At 42.7% G+C, this 24,685-nt stretch overlaps 1 protein-coding gene across 1 annotated transcript in view; it reads left to right on the forward strand.

Moving 5' to 3' along the window:
- Positions 1–24,685, forward strand: part of LTBP2 (latent transforming growth factor beta binding protein 2) — a 3,457,946-nt gene that overhangs the window by 3,292,536 nt on the left and 140,725 nt on the right. Inside the window, exon 30 of the mRNA XM_044074624.1 lies at positions 21,537–21,740. Coding sequence (XP_043930559.1) covers positions 21,537–21,740 — 204 coding nt within the window. The remainder of the gene's footprint in view (positions 1–21,536; positions 21,741–24,685) is intronic.

Below are 24,685 nucleotides of genomic sequence, written 5' to 3' on the forward strand. Positions count from 1 at the left end.
AAATTTGCTTTAGAGAAGTTTTTCACTGTGGTTTTCTTGGCATGGGATGGGGTCGGGATGTGAATATCCAGTGAGATTAGTTTATGGTCTGATCTTACCAGTGAGGGATACACTTCTGGTCTGGAGCATAGAGTCCCCATGTTGGTGATGATCAGGTCCAGTATGTTTTCCCCTCTTGTGGGAGTGGTAACAAGTTGTTCCATAGCATTTGAGTTTATAAATTCTAGGAACCTTTGGGCTAGGGTGTTGGAGCTAGAGTAATGCTCCCAGTCTATGTTTGGGTAGTTGAAGTAGCACATGCACTGACAACCTAGGGACCTAGGGACTGACACCTCACTATGACTCACATACATAGTAAAAAGGATGCCAGCCACACCACACAAACTGTGCCTTACCATGTCTAGGCTGTGTACTGTGTGCATTTCACAGTCAGCCCTGAAGCACTGTTCTCTCAACTGCTGCAGGCACAAGGTAAGTCACTCTTCTTTACAACAAATGAATGGGGTAGTAGACTGTGGTAGCATATGTATGGACCTGCTGCATGTATGCAAAGGAATGGTGTGGGCTACCGGGATAGCCGCAGACAACTGACAGCTATGTGGGACAACAGGAACCCTCTGCCCATTACTGGCTGCCCCATGATATGCAGTAGGCCCCAAGCCAGCAAAACCCACTGCACTATGTGAAGGAATTACAGACACTGGGGTCACAGGACTGATGCTTGACAGTCACTGTTAGAGTCTCCTATGCCCACCACACCCATGTTCCTATACAACTGCAGCAACAGTATGTTTGCAAGGTCGTACCAGCAGACCACACAATCCCTGGGCTGTCCCAAGGAACCTGGTGACATGTACCAGTTCCCCAATATGCCGGAGTCAATCTGCTATGTATGTCTGTGTTTGATAGCGTCAGGAAGCAAGCTGCACTGTCTGGTGGCTGTTGTAGCTTAGTAGGCTAAGTACATTATTGTGGTTGATAGCGTATATTGTTCAAGACTGGCTGCACCTACTGTTTTGCATGTGAGCTGCATCTATGGTAAGAGTTCTACAGAATGTCCATATTTGGTCGACATACCACGATGCTTTGCCACAAATGGCCTGCACCTGTCGCCCCTGTAGTGCCTTTTTAGGCAAGGTTCAAATAACAAATTCACCACCATAAAAGGAACAGGCAAGCAAAAACTGAGGGTAATGCTACTCAATGCTAGAAGTCTAAATCTTAAAATGCACTCACTCGAGGCTCTCCTTAAAATGAATAACATCGATATCTGTGCAGTGACTGAGACCTGGTTCAAGGCTCCAGAGAGCACCCTTGCACTACCAGGCTATAACTCATACCACACTTTTCGGCCATGTAACCTGGACCGAAACAACAAAGGCGGAGGTGTGTCCATATTCATTAAGGATATCCACACCTCCAGGCTAGTTGCGCAGCATAATCCATCTGAGGTTATCCAAGTGCAACTAACTCTGGGCAAAACTGCAATCCATATTGTAGCTTGCTACAGATCCCCCACCATGCCCCAGGATTCCCACTCCTCTTTTCTTGATGTACTGGAAAATATTAGGGTTCAACCAAACACCCTAATAATGGGCGACTTCAACTACCCCACCATTAACTGGGAAAACTACTCTTGTACCAACTCCTTAGCTCAACGTTTTCTGGAATTCATAAACTCCAATGCCCTGGATCAACTTATCACACCCCCACCCGGGACAACAATATCCTAGACCTAGTCATTACCAACATGAGTGACTGGTGTTCTACACCTGAAGTCAACTCCTCGTTGGTCCGATCTGACCATAAGCTAATCACCCTTGATGTCCACATCCCGCCCCCACCTCCCATTAAGGAAAGCACAGTAAAAAATTTCTCCAAAGCCAACTTCATGCTTCTTAAGACAGAAGTGGTGAACTTCATGACACCCATGCAGATGGACAATACAGTTACAACTGCTGAATCCTACACAAATGCACTCTATAAGCACTTACATAAGTGCATGGATCGTGCTATCTCAAACAGAACCAAGATGCTATCCTCCAAAAAAAGGAATCCAGTGTGGTGGTCCCCTGCCATAAACAAACTCTACAACAGAAGGAAGAAACTGTTGCAAAAGAGAGTAAAATCCCATGAGTGGAGGAGCTCCCTGGTCAGTCTCAGTAAGAAGCTGAGATCCCTTATAAGATCCTCCAAAGCTAGCTATGAAAACAAAATCACCACTAATTCCAAGGACAACCACAAAGCATTCTATAGCTATGTCAAGAATCTCAGTGGCAACACTCAGATCTGCTCTGCGTTACAGCACAAAGGCAAGACAATTACAGAACCAACTGATATTTCCAACATCCTGGCAGATAGGTTCAGTGCTAACTTTACCCCCTCTCACCCCCTAAAGGGCCCATATCTATACAGGAAGAATGCAGAGTCCCTGTAATCACAACTACACAGGTAAATGCTGCACTCTCTAAAGCCAAAAACACAGCATTTTACATGAACTTCAGAACGAACTGGCTCCCCACTTAAGCACCATGTTCAATAATAGCCTCGCATCAGGCTTTGTGCCCACTGAATGGCGCACAGCAACAGTTATCTCACTCCACAAAGGGGGAGCCACCACTGATCCCGGGAACTATCGACCTATTAGCCTGACGAGCCTGGTCTGCAAGGCCATGGAATGTATCATCATGGAACTCATAAACAAAGGCATTGGTAACCTCCAAACTCTGGATCCCACCCAGTTCGGGTTTGTGAAAGGCAGATCATGCCTCCTGAACCTGATCAACTTCTTTGAGGCAGTCACCAAAGCCATAGATTAGGGTAAGGTGGTTCACACAGCCTATCTTGACCTCGCCAAGGCTTTCAACAGCATCCCCCATTCTGGAATTATAGCTAAACTCACTAAACTAGGTATAAATCCCTACGTCATAAGATGAGTTGCCAACTGGCTCACTGACAGAACCCACACTGTAAAAGTTGCAGACTCCAAATCTGACCTCAAAGCAGTGACAAATGGAGTACCACAGGGTTCTGTCCCGGGACCTCTCCTGTTTAGTATCTACTTCTCTGAAGTACAGGCTAACACAGAAGGCCTCTGGCTAACAAAGTTCACAGATGCCTGCAAACTAGGAACCATAGTCAAGTCCCCAAATGATGTGGACATCCTACAGAAGAGCCTCACTGAGACAGATGCCTGGTGTCAGAGCCATGGCCTCAAGCTCAGTGCCAAAAAGTGCAGTGTCACCCCCTTTGGTAAAAACTCTGTACCCATGAACTACCACATAGGCAGCAATCTGCTTAACACTGAATGTGTGATAAGAGACCTTGGGACCCAGGTGAACAGTAGTCTCTCCTTTGATAGTCACATCACCGCAGTAGTCAGGAAATCCTTCTACGTGGCACACCTCATCATAAAAGGGTTCTCATCCAGGAAAAAAGAGGTCATTGTTCCCCTCTACTCGACACTCATTAGACCCATTATAGAGTACAATGCCCCTTTTGGAATGTTCCTCACAAGACATCTGCAGCAGCTGGAAAGGCCACAGAAGTACCTCACAAAGAGGATTACTGGCCTCAAACAAATGCCCTACACTGACCACCTCAAAAAACTCCAGCTTTACTCCGTAGCATATCGCCTACTCCAAGGTGATCTCTGCCTAACATATAAAAGCTATTTCAAACCCAGAGCTGTTGGACATGCTACACCTAAAGAAATCCCAATCCCTCTGAACTACATGCTCTAGGGACCTAAACCTTGTCAGCACAATAAACAGGACATGCTGGAGGGATATATTCCTGTCCCAGAGACTTCCCATACTCTGGAATAGGCTACCCATCTATGTCAAGTAAAGTTCTTCATTAGCACTCTTGATGAGTGGATGGGAAATAGGAAATACACCCTGGGATCACTTCTGTGTCTCTGCTCGACAGTGGCACAGGAAAATAACTTTCTTGGGTGGCGTAAGCCAGGGAACCTTGTTGGCTAGGCTTACATAGGCCCTTGGGCCAATAGCCTAGTACCTACCTATGAACCTATGAACCTATGTCAGTGTTTGTTACCACAATAAAGCTGGACAAAGCCAGAGACAATGGAGGGACAGCACACAGCTCTGAGTAACCTAGATGGTGGCTAGTACAACAGCATGTTGTAACAAGTCAGTGTAGCACCAAAATATAAAGGCTGTCACATAACTGTGTCAGTACTTACAATAAGTAAGTGGGCACTATCCATACCTCACAAATGTGCAGAGTTTTGCAGAATCTCCACATTTGTGCCTCACATATCTGTTCTGTCTGTCATAACGTTGCAGTTTTCTGGCAGACTATTGGCAGATCAATAAAGGTTGCCATGAGAAAATAATGACACAGTTCAGGTGCAAACTTCATGCCCATCAGAAAATGCACGTTGATATAAAACCATTCTACCAACTGTCTACATCTGTAAGAGCAATATTAAAATCATGTCCCCATGTTTGGGCCTTTGTCCCACCATTATATATGGACCTGTCCAGATTTTTGGCTGTAAGACTTTGAGAGGTATGGGCAACTTGTAGCCTTATAATAACAGTACAACACATACCATCTGAGGACCAGAGCAGATGTATGTTGCACAATGCTGTACAACCTGCAAAACAGAGACAGTAGAGGTGTGAAGTCCGCAACCCTGTGTGTGTGCTGTTACATCTCTTACCCCAGTCACAGCATACCTACAACTACATAGAGCAGCAACTGTGGACAAAGCCAGAAACTGGAGCAAGGCAGGACAAAGGCCCAAATATAAAGGGAGGGAGGAACTACTGCCAATTCAAATGTAGAAAGTGCAGAATAGAACAGTTTGTTCTGTAGCATGGGTTCTCTGCAGTGTATGGTGTCAGTAAATAAAATGTCTGTCAGCAGTTCCTCACATCAAGCTGTAAAGATCTGCCACTGACATTCCAAGAAATCACAGTGCTATGTAAAATGTACCAAACATGTTATGCAAATCTCTGTTATATTCAGGGAGGTGCTGGACTGTTTCATCAGTTTCAGCAGACAATTGGCTATACCACACAAAATCCTGGACTGGAGTACAGGTAAGTCTGGCCAGGTGTCCCATTGTAAGTATTAATGGTTATACTGGGCATGCTCCTACACTTAGCTAATTTCAGCCCATGTCTGAACCGACATCTGACTATAGAACTGTGATGCCCATATATCTCTATGCATACAGACAGCTAGGTATACCGTAAGTGTCTCTCCCTACCCCATCAGACGTGATTACCCTTATCATTCCATATATGGCACATATAAAATATATCTGGATCTGCTGAGTTTAATATTGACACACACACACACACACACATATATATATATATATATATATATATATGTATATATATATCATATATAGAGAGGCAAGACAGAGGGGGAGAGAGAGAGAGAGAGAGAGACCCAGAAAGGCATTGATTGATGTAGTGCTACAGCCACTCAAGCACCAACTGTAACTAGTGGCACATGTAAATTGTATGGTGAGCAGTAGTGTGTAATAGTAGGTAGGTAGGGGTTCTAATCTCCCATCAGCCATTGTGTGTGTGTGTGTGTGTGTGTGTGTGTGTGTGTGTGTGTGTGTGTGTGTGTGTGTGTGTGTGTGTGTGTGTGTGTGTGTGTGTATTCCATATACAGCAAAATACACACACCCAACAGGCCTGTGTCTGAGCAATGGTCCCTCATTTTATGGCCCTGTGACTACTGTCCTCCACAACAGTGACCTCCCTGTCAGCAGCTACTGATGTAATCCAGCCCAACAGCAGTGGCAGACACTATCCAAATGCATACGCTTCATGACGCATGAGATAACTACATAATATTATACTGTTTACAGCTAGATAGATAGTAGTTCTAATCCCAGCAATGACAACTCAGTCAGTGAGTGTGTCTGTGTGTAAGTATATCCCCTTTCTGCTGTGTGTGCAGTGCCAATACATTTTAAAGCCTGTAACTATCTGTGAAGCCCCCCATTGGCCTACTTTACAGAGCCTGCTGATGTCATCTACCTTAGATGCACAGTTACATACTCTCCAGACACATAAGCTCTGTGATGCATGCAATAAATATATAGCACTATAGTGTATACAGCTAGATAAGTAGTGGTTCTAATCTCAACAACAGCAGCTCAGTGAGTGTGTGTAAGGAAATCCCCTGAAGCTGTGTGTATGTATTGTGTGTGTGTGTGTGTGTGTGTGTGTGTGTGTGTGTGTGTGTGTGTGTGTGTGTGTGTGTGTGTGTGCAATGCCAATAAATTTTAAGACCTGTTCCAACCTGTTAATCCCCCATTGGATTACTTTACAGACTCTGCAGTTGTCATCCACCTTAGATGCACAGTTAGACACTCGCCAGGTACATAAGCTCAGTGGCACATACGATAAGTATGTAGCAATATAGTGCATACAACTAAATAGGGAGGAGTTCTAATCTTAGAAATGGTAGCTGTGTGAGTGTATGTGTGTGAAGAATATCCCCTGTAGCAGCGTGACCGCTGCATGTGTGATGGCTATACCATTTTGAAGGCCTGTTAATTCCCCCATTATATTACTTTACAGGGCCTGCTGGTGTCATCCACTTTAGATTCACAGTTTGACACTCTCCATTGTCATAAGCTCCATGGTGCATGTGGATAGGTAGGGATTCTAATCTTAGAACTGGCAACTGTGTGTGTGTGTATGTATGTCTGTGTGTGTGTGTGTGTGTGTGTGTGTGTGTGTGTGTGTGTGTGTGTGTGTGTGTGTGTGTGTGTGTGTGTGTGTGTGTGTGTATGTGTGTGTGTGTTTGCAAAAAATATCCCCCATAGCAGTGTGGCTGCCATGTGTGATGGTTATACCATTTTGAGGACCTGTTAATACCCCCATAGGATTATTTTACAGGGCTTGCTGGTGTCATCCATCCTTGATGCAGTTACACACTCTCCACGTACATAAGCTCTGTAGCACATGCCATAAGTATGTAGTACTGTAGTGTATACAACTAGTATGAAGGGGTTCTAATCTCAAAACTGGCAACTGTATGAGTGTATTTGTGTGTGTATGCATATCCCCTTGTATTAGTGTGGCTGTCTTCCATGTGTTTGTATGCAATGGTTGTACCATTTTAAGGGCCTGTGCAAACCTGTTAACCCCCCTCCCAATGACAACCTTTACAGCACTTGCAGATGCCGTCCACCTGAATAGTACTGTCCAACACTACAAAAACATATAAGCTCCATGGCACATGCTATATGTATGTAGCACTATAGTATGTACAATTAGACAGGTAGATGTTCTACTCTCAACAAGGGCAGTTCATGAGGGTGTGTGTGTGTGTGTGTGTGTGTGTGTGTGTGTGTGTGTGTGTGTGTGTGTACACGTATATCCCCTTGCAGCAGTGTGACTGTGTTAGGCTCAACACCTGTCCCACCATGCAGGTTGCAGTCCATATTTGGCCAGGTGAGTCCTGTGAAAACAACTAAAACAATACATAGGTCCCAAGAGTGTAGGGCAACAAACATTTCTTAAGTGTGTGTGTAATAGTTGCATAAACCAGTCATTTTACATCAGAAACACCCGAATGTTCTGAGACATAGCATAGCCTAGGGAAATGCTTCAAAAATAAGATGTTGTATTGGCAGACCAAGAGAAGTCCTGTCCTTTGCACTTGCCATGGGTATGGTTTGTCCTGCCAACTGCCACAATACTACAAGAAGTGTCTGACATTGGGCATTTGTTAAGGTGGCAACCCTACTCTGTGTTGCTTATGTGTATGCAATATGTATACATGTCAAGGCCCTGTGGGTAGCCACTGCCCATACATAACCCACCTGTATCTAGGCATGAATGCTAACTACCACCACCCACATATGGAGGTACTAAGTAAGGCTGTGGCAACTGTAAGTTGTGTGCTGTCTCTCATTGACCCCCCAAATGATGTTAACACACTGCAACAGGGTCCTACATCAGGTACAGACTGGTGCCAAGGTCCTGGCCTCAAGCTAAATGCAAAACCAGTACCATCATACCATATGGCAAGGTCCTGGCCTCAAGCTAAATGCAAAACCAGTACCATCATACCATATGGCAAGGTCCTGGCCTCAAGCTAAATGCAAAACCAGTACCATCATACCATATGGCAAGGTCCTGGCCTCAAGCTAAATGCAAAACCAGTACCATCATACCATATGGCAAGGTCCTGGCCTCAAGCTAAATGCAAAACCAGTACCATCATACCATATGGCAAGGTCCTGGCCTCAAGCTAAATGCAAAACCAGTACCATCATACCATATGGCAAGGACATGGCCTCATTATTTGCCACATCACTGGAAACCCCATAAACACACAACCTGTGTTGACAGACATGGGTACTCAGTTTGATAACAATGTTGCATTCAACCATCATGTAGTGGCAGTGGACAGAAAGTCCTTGTATGTGGTGAAAGTCATAGGTAAAGGGAGTGCATCCAGAAAACAGGTTGACATTACCTCTGTATAGTCTTCAGCCAGTACAACAATACCTTAGTACAGTGGCCCATTTGCTATGTACCTGTCCAGACATCTGCACAAACTGGAAAGGCCATGGTAGTACCCACAAAGGTAATCCATGCCCCACAACACTTGTCCCATGCAGACAGCCCCTAATCTGTAGTGCCCCACTCAGTATCAGACAGGTTGCCCAGAGGTGGGCTGTGGCATGCCTACTACCCAATGTTGGACCCTGTCCTTCAACAGCTGCCCCATATATGTGAGTCTACTTCCCCGTGCAGTACCAGCACAACAGGCCTGAATCTGATAGGCAAAATCAGCAAAATCTGCTGGACAGACAGGTTTGTGTCCCAGAGGCTGCTTTGTCTCAGGAATGCACTTGCCAGACATGTCAAACAGAGTACCATGCAGACCATCATCAAGTGTAACCGTGATAAGTGGATGGAATACCACAAATCTGTCCCATGGGTCCCACCTGTGTCCCTCAGTGACAGGGGCAACAGGTGCTGATTGATGATTCTTTTGGGGATAAACTAATGACCAGGCTTGTAAGGGCCTCAGGGACAGTAGCCTAGAAACCTTGTATGATCCTAGATATACCAGTGATGGCCCTGTGTGCTGTGACAGACTGTGCTGTTAAGTGTCCACTCCCAACTCTGCTATCTACTGTGGTGTGTCCCTATGGTCGACATACCAGTACCATGTCATACATTGTTGTTAAGTGTCCACTCCCGTCACTGCCATCTACTGTGGTGTGTCCCTATGGTCGACATACCAGTACCATGTCATACATTGTTGTTAAGTGTCCACTCCCGTCACTGCCATCTACTGTGGTGTGTCCCTATGGTCGACATACCAGTACCATGTCATACATTGTTGTTAAGTGTCCACTCCCGTCACTGCCATCTACTGTGGTGTGTCCCTATGGTCGACATACCAGTACCATGTCATACATTGTTGTTAAGTGTCCACTCCCGTCACTGCCATCTACTGTGGTGTGTCCCTATGGTCGACATACCAGTACCATGTCATACATCCACCATCTGACAGGTGAGTGGTAACACAGGTATATGGGGATAGTTCAGCAAAATCTGTGTGACACAATTACAGACAGAACTGCAAACATATTGTAGGGTATCCTCATTGTGGGTGTCCAACATCCACAGTACACAAATGCTTGCAGAATGTGTACATGTGTCTGATATATGTGGGCCGTCTGCCAGACAAATGTGGATGTCTGAAAATCAGTTGGATGATATGTAATGGTTGTTTCCAGACTGTGGTGAATCTGGTTGTCACAGACCAGGCACCTCAGAAAACAGTTCTGGTACTTTAATACCTGGGGTACAGTATTCATTCCCTTACTTTGCATGCTCAGTTTGTACACTCAGTTGCTGAGGGTGAGCCTGTGTCCCCCCACTACTACTGGTTATAACCTGCTGTACTGCTGTAGGGGGTCAACAGGTATGATACCTGTAGTTCTCAGGGAATGATTTACAGGTGTTGAGTACACAATGACCTAGCCAGAGTACATCAGGAACAGTCAGGGACACCTGGATAATCTTTGAACTATGCCTGTGTGACATTCACAGCATGTGAGGAGCAGACTGACAGTACATCATGTAATATGGCAGCTGTATCCACCACAACTGGCTGTCACTATTGTCTGATACACAATCCAGTCACATTCGTACTTGAGCTGACCATTGCTGGGGGGATTCAGGGACCAGAGCTGTGATCTATGTCACAGCAGACAGGGCCAAAAGGGAAGCCTGTAGCTGTTGGACAGCTGACTAACAGTGACATGTAATGTTAAGATATTTACCATACACCTCTATTGTTGTAATCCTCATTTCCCATGCCTCCATTCCCCACCTGCATCCCGTTACATGGGGAATACTATTACATGCCTGGTATAGTGCTGTACTCCTTTATGTGCAGAAATCCTGTGGTATAATGCTAGGATAGTGCAGTCTGTCATCCTAGAGAAAGTCACAGACCTACGTACCATAGGCAGCAGCATGCCTTCTGTAGGCAGTGCTCATGAACAGCTGATTGCCTCTGCACCAATGTGGCTCAGACTTGCTCATTTCATTCAGAACAGCTAGGTTGTATTTTAATTAGCCAAAGTCATGGCAACACAGTGCTGTATTTGAGGCCTTCATGTAGGCCTTGACCCTTTTTCTGGCCTGTGAGAAGGACATTATTGAGGTGTGGGGACTACAGCATCCCAGGGGGGTAGGTTGAAATACTGTCCACGGTTTGGATTTATGTGGTATGTCCACAGATTTGCATGCTGTGATTGGCCATTATGAGCAGAATTTCTGATTATGTAGCAGTTTACTGTGTAACAATGTGGGTTGAGGTCAGTAAGGAGACAGACAGATGTGAGTGTCATACATCATTTGCATCAGGTTATGCATGCTGCTTCAGTAGCCACTGGTCTATCAGCTTTGTATGTTTGTAGGGGAAGACTTTGACATATGTCCCTGTCACTTGACCATTCCCCTCCAACCCTTTATGTATGAATGTTGTGTGGATTCCCTGTTCTAGTTGCTTGAGAAATATGGTAGGTCTGTAGCAGGTAGCTGAACATACTGATGCATATGTTGCAGGCTGCAGTTGCTGCATTCTCCCCAGGAGCCATACTGGAGATTGCAAACACATTGTGGGACAGCAAGCTGTATATGTGAGTGATGTAGCAGTGTCAGCTCTGTTGTCACAGCATAGCCAATGTCAGGATACCCATAACAATCCAGGTGAGGCATGTGCCTGTGGTACATACGTTATGTAAGAGTGCCATCCAGAGGGTGGTAGTTGATATTTAGGACACCAATACATATTTGTGAAGTGTGTCCCAACCTACAGGCCTTTGAGGTGCTAATATGGGTGGCAGTGACTGCAGTAGCAGAAAAAAGTTCTGTTTAAAATTGCATGGCTCAATCATTTAACTGTTCCAACAACCATGTACATGGTATGCAACACACTGGAATGGAAGCCAGGAGTGTGGGTGGCAAAATGTAAAGCATGCTAGGAATGTAACAGATTAAGTGATGGAGTCAGTACTATAGCAGGTGTATTTGCAAGACAAATGGGTGCATGCATACCGTCAGTTACACAGGATTGGCATGAACATGTGGGATCAGATGTGTATGACATGTGACACTGAACTGTCTGTCATGTTTCATAATCTCAATGTGTACTGACTTGCCAGTATGTCAGCACACAGCACAGGTTGTGTGACAAGTGTGCCAAATGTAGGTGGTGGAACTGCAGATATTCTACAACAGTTTGCAGTTGTCATCTCTACCTGATATCCTAGGCCTCATGTACATCCATCGACATTTATTTGTCTGTGTACTGGTTTGGTGTCTGTATCACAGTCCCAAGTATTTGTTGTCATTTGTCCCATTTTATGTACAAACAATGTGTCACTGGCAATAAAGATATGTTTATGGAAACAGCTGTTATTCCTCAGAGCTGGGTGGCCTAGTGGGCTAATGCACTGTGGTGTAGTTGACAGGGTCCTGGGTTTGAAAATTGGCAGGACTGAATATTTTTCTACTGTACATCACTGATAAACAGGATAAATTCATGGAGACACCTGGTAGTTTTCAAAGCTGAGTGGCCTAGTTGGCTAATGCACTGTGTCATAGTTGCCAGAGTCCTGGGTTCAAGACTTGCCAGGGTGATAATTTTGCTGATGTGCAGAACAGTGTCAGACAGGCAGAAGGTGATTAAACCAGTTTTAAGCAGCTTTAAGTGGGTTTGCACAAAGCACCACAATGCCAAGCAGCACTTAGTCCCACTTAAACCTGCTCTATTTCCAAAAAAGAAAAAAAAATGGGTGATAGGAAAGTGGTGAAATGGGCACAAGCAGGGGGAAAAACAATATGAAAGGCAGGTAGGGATGTGCAGAATGGGTGTAGGAAAGGACCATAGCTCTCCATTTCTTGTGAAAGAGTGGGATATTGGGGAAGGAATATAGGTACTTGTGGGGAGGTAAGTTGGATAGGAGAGGTAGCATTTGCAAACAGACAAGACAGCAGATGGGCAGTGTATGACATATGAGGGGGGTAAACACTTTGGATGGGGAAGGTGTTGTGGAATCGGAGAACTAAGTGCCCCCAGACAGCAGCAGTGGAACTGAGCCACCCTTGGGCAATCACCATTTCTTCTTCATGGCCCCGAAAGTGGCTGTGCTGGGGGCTGGGCACTGGGGCCAGCTTGGCCCTCCAGATGCACCAGTCTGCCCTCGATCTGTGCAGTCAGTTGTACATATCATGCTGGACAGTCCTGTGCACCATCCCTGGGATCTGTTTCCAGGTGACCACTCCCTCTCCACCCCCATGCCCGTGGGGGGCCCCATCCCCTGAGGCGTTCCACCCATGGGTGGTGCAGGACTAGCGGAGGGGGCAGCTCCAGGTTGGGTCCCAGATATACTGGGACCCAGTGCCATGGCAAGATGAGGTGGGGTAGATGAGTCCACAGGTACCGACCTACCCACTAGTGCTATGGTGTTGATGATTTTGTCAAGAGTGTATAGGTCAGTCATGCACAGAACATTTAAAAGTTAGTTATAATAGCATGCTTGGGTGTTCCAATTAATCCAGAACAATAAAATTGCATAGCATACAGAACACAACAATAAATGGTATAACAGTCATTATTGTAACAGCGTGCCAGTAACAGTTGGGGCGAAAGGCTAACAACATTGTTTTTTCTACAAGGTGGGGGGAGAGATAGAGATTCCATTAACAACAGTATAGGTTTATATTTATTGCAACAGCACTGTTCTATACTTTACAGGTCTGCCCTCACTTTTATGTCTACAAGTGCCCTATATCTTCTGTAGCATATACATACCTCTCAAGCTATCTGCATGGGACAGTATAGGCCAAGCTGTAACACCTACAGGTACACTACTAATGGGGACTATTGCATGTCAGGGGGAAATATATGACTACCAAGGTGTAGTAATGTAAATGTATGTGTAAGTATAAATAATGTAAAAGCATGTAAATATGCTTTGCATCCTTCTCCAAGCTACTGTTTAACTTTTGTTTAGTTTTTGCTATTTTGTTTGTAAAATTTGCTGAGCTTGTTTCTGTTTCCACTGTGTATTGTACATTATATTATGGAGCTTGTACTATGTATTTTTGGAGCTTTTCTCCATGGGCCTCCACTGAAAATGGGCTCTTTGAGCCCAGTGGACCTCCCCGGTCATCAAACTATAAATAAATAAAGTGTACTGTGCACTGATGTTGTGTGAGTGTTCTACTTACATACTTCGACTTGGTGTCAAATCTGTGTCCCAAGGGTTTTGGCAACAGTGATCACTATTTGTGACAGTGTGACACTTGAGAGACATGTATTGTGCAAATACAAGTACAGAGAGTTTACACATATCCTGCCATCCTTGCAGGCATGGGGTTAGATTATCAGCACATATTCACAGATGCACCAGGTATACAGCCATAACAACAATAAACAGTTTTATTTGTCCTATTAACTTGGAATAGTAGTCTACATGCAGACGTTTAATTTAATGCAGTCTTATCACCTTGCAGAGTAAAGCTGTTTACACACTAGTATGTCTGGAGACACAAATTAGTATACCATTGTAACAGCTAGGACAGACAATTTATTTACCTGTAATTCCTGTGGAAGAATATTTGTTAACAATACATAACTGTTTCTATACATATTCAGTAGTACTTGTCTGTTTCTATAAATATATGGTAGTACTTGTCCCTGTATTCAAACCCCAGTCTGTGTGTGGAAAAATGATCAACATACATATCATTTAGCAAACTGAACTACTGAGCCACTGCTTTGTGTTGAATGACTGATATGTGCCTAGAGCTCACCTGGTAACACATTCTGACCTGGTAATGTAAGTAGAGTGTCACACAAGACTGCAGTGGCATTTGAACACACATGCATGAGATTCATGTATGACAGAGATAGTAAGTGAACTGTGCATTAATACATTGAATACAGGTGTAGACAACCCCTAGTGGGTGGGAATATGTGTGGTGTGTACAGACCATATCGGACTGCTGGGTTGGCTACCTGACCCATGTACAGTTGCAGATGATGTATTTGTAGTCTACAGCTATTACAGTTTCATACTTGCCTGCATCAGCGTACCTACATTCAGGAATGTAAATAGCTGAAATGCAATAGTTAACACAAGACGATCCTGAAAGAAACACATTATATACTACCTTAGACATTACTATTCTAGGTTCAGATCTTATTGCAGAACAAATATCATAATGCGGCATATCTTGTAGTACAGCTCCACATCGACACTTTAAACAGTTTCTTATCGGCCAACCTTCAGTCACTTCATGGTATTATACCCATGTTTACTTCACAGTACTTGTAATACTCAATTTCTTGACCAACAGCCCAAAATACACACAACATTTGATTTGATACAAGAAACATTTACTGAGGGTGACATGAAACAGTTAAGTCTTTTTATTGTTGGACACTTTACATAATGCAGGCATTGAAAGACAGCTGTTATTCCACACTTTATGCATTACTAACTTTATTTCCTTAATGATTCTGACTGCATGTGTACTTTAATTCCTGAAAACTATGACTGCAGATGATTTATTCCCTTCACATTATGAATCCAGTTGTACTTTATTACCAGAACATCATTATTAATACAATATACACTTGTTATTCCTTAACATTATTAATGCAGTAGTAAATAGCTTTCCTTAACATTATCAGGTTTCATGCTTTCATGTACATTGAACTGTACCTGGCATTAGTCACTTATATCAGTACAGGTCTATGAACACATTCAATGCAGTACACTCAAAACATAATATACATACTGGCAATTACTACTGTACTGTTTATTAACTATATTAGTAAATATTGCAGGATATATCTGTACTCACCACACTCTTGGTGCAATCTGGCCAGCTCTCTCCTCTGAAGCCATGGGGAGAGAAACATACCATTATGCGTACCTGTCTATCAGATATTCATGCTAGACTTTGGTAAATCTGTGCTTCCTATACTTACAAACTTGTGAGGCATTGTTGTCCCGAGCATCTTGGATCCACTGGGCCAAGAGTTCCCCCTTCCTATGTTTCAGGTCATCGTAGTGCTGATGCACCTGCTTACCAGTGCTGCGAATGCCAGTTGCAGTTGTGAGGTTGCATGCTAGCCAGCCCCAGGCCTCAGATTTGTATTTGGACCCCTGATACTGGCACTGCAGCAGCCAAATGTCATGGTCTTTTACAAGGAGCCCAACCATGATCCTGGATTCCAACATTCCCCAATGCTGTACATGGAAGCAAGCACCCTCTCCAACTCCTGCCATAGCTCCTGCAAGGATCAAATTCCAACAGGTTCTGGCTGTATTCCCACCTATTCAGCTTAAATAAGGCTGTTTTCCTGCCCTTTGCTGCCACTGGACCATTTCTAAATATGCTAAGCGAAGCTTAGCACAGCGCAAACCAGCTAAGCTTAGCTCAGCAGTGCTTACACTGACAATGTTTAGCAATACTTAGTGGTGCATAAACCAGCTTAGCTAAGCATAGGCCTGCTTAAACGGGCATTGCTTAGCAGTGCCCAAACCAGCTAAGTGGCGCTGCACATTGCTAAGTACTGCTAAAACAGGGCCTTTTTAAGCAATGCTTGGCTTGGCTTAGCAATGCTTAGCAGAGCTTAGCTATGGGCAAAGCAGATTTAAAAAAATTATGGAAAGTTAATTGTTCATTAATGATACTTTATTATTATGTGTATGTATTTTACTTTTATATCTTCTAAGCTTATGCATTTAACTATGTTATCTTGGAGCGTGACTTTAATGTATTGGATACTTGTATGTAACTGGGTCTTTTATCCTCAGGTCTCCACTGAGAATGGGCTTCTGGTCCAGCTGGACTAACCCAGTTAACAAATGTCAATGTATACATAATAAAAAAAATATTTTTATAACATTTCCTATCGAATGTAAAAGCTGAATGGCCTGTATTCGAACCATGTACCTACTGCACACAAGGCTGTGACTCTAACCATTCATCTACCGAGGATATGATGATTGTAGCTATACATTTCTATATAGCTCTCAATTATGTTTAAGCACTGCGGAGTACTGTGCCATGCAAACCCACTTAGCTATGTTCATACTTGACCTTTCCGAAATAATTAAATGCATCTGATCTTCATTTTTGGATGTCTGGCACATATCTATTGCTAAGCACTGCAGAGAGCAAACACACAAAAAAATAAAAAAAAAATTATTTAAACATGTTTCATTTTATTATTTAAGTGCCATCCAGCATTTTCACATTGCAGGGGGTGTGTTACTCATCTGCGGACACTGTAACATGCCCCCTACACTAATTATGTAACTGTGTTACACAGCTCTCTCTCAGCAGTGCAACTTCATTAATATACAAGGTGCACTGCCAAGGGGGAGCTGCAGATACAGCAGCAGTACACCCACACTATTCCTACATGGAGTTTATTAAATCTGGGGGGGGGTTTATAAATACTGGCAGAACACCAGATGCTAGAACTCTCAACTTCTTTGGTCAAGAATTCTGAGCAAAGCCAAAAATAATAGCAGAATAAGGCTCAAAATCAGGAACATTTTTTTTAATATTACTCTAATTCACTGAAAAAGGATGTCTGGATTTATAAAGTGTCTGTAATTCTGAATGATTTACCAGCAAATCAAACTTTTTTTATGATGGACAGAGCAAAATTATGACACAAAATCAGTGGTGTTCACTGAAATCAGGGACAGTGACAGATCCACATTATCCCTCAATGAGCTAAATAAAAGTGACTTACCCCTCCTGCTGTATAATGACTGCTAAACATAATTTACTGATCTGGCGTGGCAGTGCTGCTGTTACACAATGTACTGTTATTTGCTGAAATCACTGAAAAACTAGTATTGCTGTGGCTTTTGCTTCAGCGTGTTTGTGTGTGTGTGTGTGTGTGTGTGTGTGTGTGTGTGTGTGTGTGTGTGTGTGTGTGTGTGTGTGTGTGTGTGTGTGTGAGTGTGTGTGTTGCAGTATAATAGCAACAGGTTTACAACAATTTATTTCACTTTCTAGCAGAAACATCATCAGCATTGCAGTTATATTTGTGTGTGTTGGGAGGACATGCTTGCAGTGCATTTAACAGTATCAAGCTGGCCATTTTCTTTCACTTACCACCACAGACATAGACTTTACACATGATAGGTGGTTATCTTTCTTGATTTGACTTTGCCACAGTGAAGAGCATTGTCATTTCACAGTGCTTTGTTCTGACTGAGTACCTGGCTATACCTTTTTTGTTATGAAGAGTACGCATGCCCTCACTGTCTGTGCATCTATCCAAATGCTCTGGTAAACCCCAACACCTCAAAAATGTACAGTAGATGAAATATAACTCCTCCAGTTTCTCTGATGGTGAACATGTAGTGTGTGTGTGTGTGTGTGTGTGTGTGTGTGTGTGTGTGTGTGTGTGTGTGTGTGTGTGTGTGTGTGTGTGTGTGTGTGTGTGTGTGTATCCGTGTGCACTCATTTGGAAAATATCATTGATTTTTATCTATGCACACATAGTAATGTCTGTCATATACATAACTCTTCCGGGATAGTAATGTCTGTCATATACATAACTCTTCTGGGATAGTAATGTCTGTCATATACATAACTCTTCTGGGATAGTAATGTCTGTCATATACATAACTCTTCTGGGATAGTAATGTCTGTCATATACATAACTCTTCTGGTAAGCACTAAAAAACAATGCAGGTAACAAGTAGTTACATTTTAAAAGTAAGACATAAAATATATTACAGGATATTTACACACCTAAGACCTTCTTTCTATGTGTCTGATGCTCCCCACACCCCAAACTATATAAATGGATTTTAACATGGAGTTAATGGGAGCCTCTGCCCTTAATCCCACCCATTTTAAAACCAGCTCTGCTCAGATGTGTGTACAAAAGGTTGCTGTAGGTTGTGTGGTGGGCTGGAGGTGGTGTGGTCATAACTTTAATCTTCATTACAATAAAACCTTAGAGGTGTGTACATGAGGTCATTATAGACTGTGTTTCCATTGGGGACAATGTGGTCACTGGTTCTTTTACTTTTCTCACAGACCTTGGAGGTAACTATAGCTCGTGCATGGAGCAGTGTACTGTCTAGGAGCAACAAAGTGCAATATATTACTGCGATCATTATTTTTTCACTTTCATCACAATCACACACAAGCCATGTAAACAGGTAGTTGCCTTATGGGGGTAGGGCTGAAGAGATTGGAGGCATGCTTTGTACATATGTAACAACAGTCACTCAAAAAACATGATTGTGGCCATTTGTAGTTCTGCTTTTGTCTCAGTGTAACACAGCGCGATGCAGAGGCAGTAACTGTCTTTTTTTTTGCATGGGGGGAGCAGGCAGACAGTATGCCTAGAAAAGGTCTGTGTATTGTCACAAAGAATTGTCCTGTTTGTTTATTATGAACCACTACTTCTCAGCTGTGAACATTAAGCCTTGTGCACAACTTATGTCTTTCTTGAAAGAAAAAAAAAACAAGACTGAAATTCTTTTCTTTCTCATGATTTTTATTCAGGTCGCCTGGGTCAGAAGGTTGGGAAAATTCTCTAAAATGCACTACAGAACATCTATAACCCTATGGCTTTAGTGGGCCATGGCTTAATTGAGTTGCTTCTTAAATAATTACTGCTGTGCTGTCTTGGCCAAGTAAGGATGCAAGGAAGCCTAAAGTTGAACAGCAACACTGTATTTCTTTCCTTAATCATAATTTCTCTTTAAGCCATCACTGGATGAAAAGGGTGTGTAAAATGAAAAAAAAAACTTTAAAATGCACATCAGAGCATATAGGAGAATGTGAGAAAAAAGAGAACAAAATGTGTGTAGTGTGGGGAGCCTAGGATGGTGGAGAAATGGGTGTGGGGAGCCTAGAATGGGGAAGCAATTGATGTGGGGAGCTTAGGATGGGGGAGGAACAGGTGTGGGGAGCCTAGGATGGTGGAGAAATGGGTGTGGGGAGCCTAGAATGGTGGAGAAATGGGTGTGGGGAGCCTAGAATGGGGGAGCAATGGATGTGGGGAGCTTAGGATGGGGGAGGAACAGGTGTGGGGAGCCTAGGATGGTGGAGAAACGGGTGTGGGGAGCCTAGAATGGTGGATAAATGGGTGTGGGGAGCCTAGAATGGGGGAGCAATGGATGTGGGGAGCTTAGGATGGGGGAGGAACAGGTGTGGGGAGCCTAGGATGGGGGAGGAACAGGTGTGGGAAGCCTAGGATGGAGAAAGAATGGATGTGGGGAGCCTAGGATAGGAGAGGAATAGGTGTGGGAGCCTAGGATGTGAGATGAATGGGTGTGGGGAGCCTAGGATGGGTGAGGAACGAGTGTGGGGAGCCTAGGATGGGAAAGGAATAGAGAGACCACTGGATAATGTGTGCATGGGAGAGGGGTGAAACAGTAGTTAAGTCCTGTTCATAGAGTTGCTGTCATGTATCACATTAGTGATAAGGCCTAAGAAATAACCTGTTGTAAAAAACTAAATGCCAGTTGCTGTGAGTGTCCTTTTGTGAGATGGGCCAATATGGTGTGGTGCATAGCCGTGTTGTAATGTAAGAGCATTGTAGCTACAGTTCAGTCTTTGTGTACTCCTTCTAAAACTAAAAGATTGCTTAGGACAGGTGACAGTGACGGGGTGATACTTGGACTGGAAGTGTCCAGGGGGCCCCCAACTTGACACTTGCTGGGGCCCCCAAAATGCTAACACCTGCACTGATGGTAAGAAAGTCTGGTATGGGCATGATGTAGAGATGTGCAGAAAGAAACAAACAGAAAAATAAACTAATTAAGGTTATTATTTTTCTATACTGATGACTTTTCTGAACTGCATTGTGCAGTTCTGTAGGTCCCATCTCATTAAGACATAGGCAAGATGATCATTTAAAAAAAATCTGCATCAGAAGTCATATGAAGATATAATAAATGAAATGAATATGTGCATATTGAAAATGTATGGTGAGGAGTGTGACAGTAAATATCTTAGCAGAAGAGATGTACAACAATGTAAGGACATAGTTTAAAGAAAGAAAATGCAATATAAGTCCAGGTGCAACATAAGGAAACTTTTATTTTTCAAAGAGCAGATTAAGGAGTTAATTCTTTTAAAAGGTACTTTGTTTAGATGGTTTGATAACCTGCAGCTGTTTTAAACTCAGGAAGTCAAAGTGGAAACCATTACAGTGCATGGAATAGACCTCTGCTGAGGTGTGTTTGCCTTTCTTCCTCTGTTGTTGTTGTTGTTGTTGTTGTTGTGTCTTTCGGCTTTTCCTGGTTAGAGGTCGCCACAGTGGAACTCCAGTCCGCTAATGATTGACAGTAGATTTTTACGTGCCGAGCTGCCAGCCCTGACCCACAACCTTCACCGAAGCTATGCCCCTTCATGCATGTCTCCACACAGAAGCGCTTTAGCTGAGAATCGAACAGGACAGCGTCTTACTGTGAGGCGACAATGCTACCGCAGCACCACTATGAATATATATTTATAGTTCAATGTTTGCCTTTCATTCCCTGTTACATCTTGATCCATAAAGATTTATACATTTTAGTCTATTTTATTTCACTAGATTCACAATTTGCATTTTATTACTCAAGGACACATTCCTGGCTTTGGCAGTTTATTACTGGGTTGTCATACTTTACCAGTTTATTACTGGGTTGTCATGCTTTACCAGTTTATTACTGGGTTGTCATGCTTTACCAGTTTATTACTGGGTTGTCATGCTTTACTTTATTCCCTTCCTCTGTGTTGAGAAAGTCAGCATTGGCTTTTGTTTAGAGTTTCAAACATCCAGTGTCCCAATGTAAAAGTCAGTAATATAATTAGAGCAATGTTTACATATTATCAGTGGATACTGGCAAAGTGTAAATGGTCACAAGACTGAAGTTGCCTTAGATTTCTTATGAATTTTCCTGTAATCATTTCTAAAGCAGTTCTAACAACATAACTGTTCTTGTTTTGCAGAAAGTCATTATAGTCCCAACAGACACACAGTTCATGTCACCAGCACCAGTTTGGAGCGGAAGAGCTGTTACTACAATCTGAACGATGCCAGCTTGTGTGATAACGTTCTAGCAAGAAACATCACAAAGGAAGAGTGTTGTTGTACAGAAGGAGCTGGCTGGGGAGAGAACTGCAATATTCTTCCATGCCCCACCATAGCAACAGGTAAGAAAAGGTAGAATAAGACAGAAGCACAAATGCCCAGAGATCCTTTCCTTAAGGAAAACTGTCAGTCACCTGCTTCTTTATATCTTCCAAACACAGAAAGCACTGCAGACAATTCCACTTTGAATTTGTTTATTTTTATCTGTTTGTTCAGCAGTTAAGTGGACTGGCCTAGAGACCCTTTTCAGCTGTGTTCCTGGCAGAGTTAGGAACAAGTGCATTACATTACAGTCAATGATATTCTTAAGTTACATGACATAACAGAGACAATGACAACTGTACACAACACTGCAAAAAGGATTAATGCAAAGAATTCTGAACAACTTTGGCAGTAATACATAATATCAAAGCAAAACAACTGCACAAGGTATATAACTAGCTAGCTGTCAGCTAAAGAACATACTAACATAGTATACCTTACTCTCATTTCTAAGGTTCTTAACTTTATCCCACCTCCACAGCTCTCAGCAAGATTCCATCCATCCAGAAGTTACACATGACTACATTGGGTCTCAGGCCAACAATTCCCCATTCTTCTTAGAGCCAGTAATTTTTATTATGTTTAGCAACTCCCATTTCAGAGTTGCAACGTAAACTAACAGTTTTCTTAAACAAATAACCTCCAAAACCTACTACTTCCAGCCGTCTATCATCTGATCTATGTTTCCCTCCTTAAACCTGCTCCACCCATCCCTCTATCATCTGATCTATGTTCCCTCCTTAAACCTGCTCCTCCCATCCCTCTATCATCTGATCTATGTTTCCCTCCTTAAACCTGCTCCTCCCATCCCTCTGTCTTCTATTCTATGTTTCCCTCCTTAATCCTACTCCTCCCATCCCTCTATCATCTGATCTATAGTCCCTCCTTAAACCTGCTCCTCCCATCCCTCTATCATCTGATCTATGTTCCCTCCTTAAACCTGCTCCTCCCATCCCTCTATCATCTGATCTATGTTCCCTCCTTAAACCTGCTCCTCCCATCCCTCTATCATCTGATCTATGCTTCCCTCTTTGCCTCCTGACCTCCTCTCAACTGCCTACTTCTCACACTATCCTCCAATCTCTAACTACCTTTTACATACTTCCCTGTCACCCCTGCATTACATTCACATTTCTTCAAACATCTGAACGTGAAAACCCGTTTTATTTATGTACATGCTTTATTTTAATCCAAACAATTGTAATGACTGTTGTTTGCCCTTACACTATATATGTCGTTGCTATGCAGCTTAAACTTTTTTGTTTCATTGTATTTATTCTGATTAATCTGCAGCTGTCATTTTATTGCTATTCAGTGCTTGCTATACTTTTCTTTTTCTGTGTTTTTATTGTTAAGCTACCAAACATTTTAATATGGCATAGCTTTCACTCGCAATAATCTTCTAATTCTGTTTTATTATTGTTATTCCATATAGTTTTCTTTTTTTCTTTTTATTGGGCTGTGGTCGAAATGGGTCCCATGTGGTAAGTCCTCTACCTCTGTTATCAATCAGTAAGTAAATAAAACAAACAAATGACTGACCTGGCTTCAGTCCCCCACACATTAGAAGATTTATTCATACTTAATCTAATTTTACAGTTTCAGTTCTGTGGTTCAAAATTATGTCATTTTAATCTGTTCCGTGTCTGACTGCACACTAATAAATCAGAATTTATATCCTGAACACCTTCTAAGCCATTGATTACTTGTGCACCTGCTCTCTGCAATACAGCTGATGATGACATATCTAACAATGCAGGTGATGATGACATATCTAACAATGCAGCTGATGATGACATATCTAACAATGCAGGTGATGATGGCATATCTAACAATACAGCTGATGATGACATATCTAACAATGCAGGTGATGATGGCATATCTAACAATACAGCTGATGATGACATATCTAACAATGCAGGTGATGATGACATATCTAACAATGCAGGTGATGATGGCATATCTAACAATACAGCTGATGATGACATATCTAACAATGCAGGTGATGATGACATATCTAACAATGCAGCTGATGATGACATATCTAACAATGCAGGTGATGATGACATATCTAACAATACAGCTGATGATGACATATCTAACAATGCAGGTGATGATGACATATCTAACAATGCAGGTGATGATGGCATATCTAACAATACAGCTGATGATGACATATCTAACAATGCAGGTGATGATGGCATATCTAACAATACAGCTGATGATGACATATCTAACAATGCAGGTGATGATGACATATCTAACAATACAGCTGATAATGACATATCTAACAATGCAGGTGATGATGGCATATCTAACAATGCAGGTGATGATGGCATATCTAACAATACAGCTGATGATGACATATCTAACAATGCAGGTGATGATGACATATCTAACAATGCAGGTGATGATGGCATATCTAACAATGCAGGTGATGATGGCATATCTAATAATCATCTTGGAGCTCTCATCATCTTAACTCTATCAGCCAGAGTCCTTGAACTGAAAAGAACTAAGCATCTAACATAATTGACACCATTGCCTCAGTTTTAAAAAATGGATAATATTCTTTTAAAAATCACCTTATTTAGATCCTGAAGACCAAAACGTGCAAATAGTTACCTGCCTTACAGCAGTGACAATAATGTATATTCATTCTGTTGGGGCTATCTCTTATTGACACCTAAGCTCTCCATGCACTTCAGTTCCAGCTAAGTCCTACTCTTGAGAAGTACTAGAGTTTCTGGAAAGTTATACTCTTGAGAAGTACTAGAGTTCCTGGAAAGTTCTACTCTTGAGAAGTACTAGAGTTCGTGGAAAGTTCTACTCTTGAGAAGTACTAGAGTTCCTGGAAAGTTCTACTCTTGAGAAGTACTAGAGTTCCTGCTAAGTCCTATTCTTGAGAAGTACTAGAGTTCCTGCTAAGTTCTTCTCTTGAGAAGTACTCATGTTCCTGCTAATT

Source organism: Protopterus annectens, chromosome 6.part0, assembly GCF_019279795.1.
Source record: "Protopterus annectens isolate FY-2018-M chromosome 6.part0, PAN1.0, whole genome shotgun sequence".
Taxonomy (NCBI): domain Eukaryota; kingdom Metazoa; phylum Chordata; order Ceratodontiformes; family Protopteridae; genus Protopterus; species Protopterus annectens.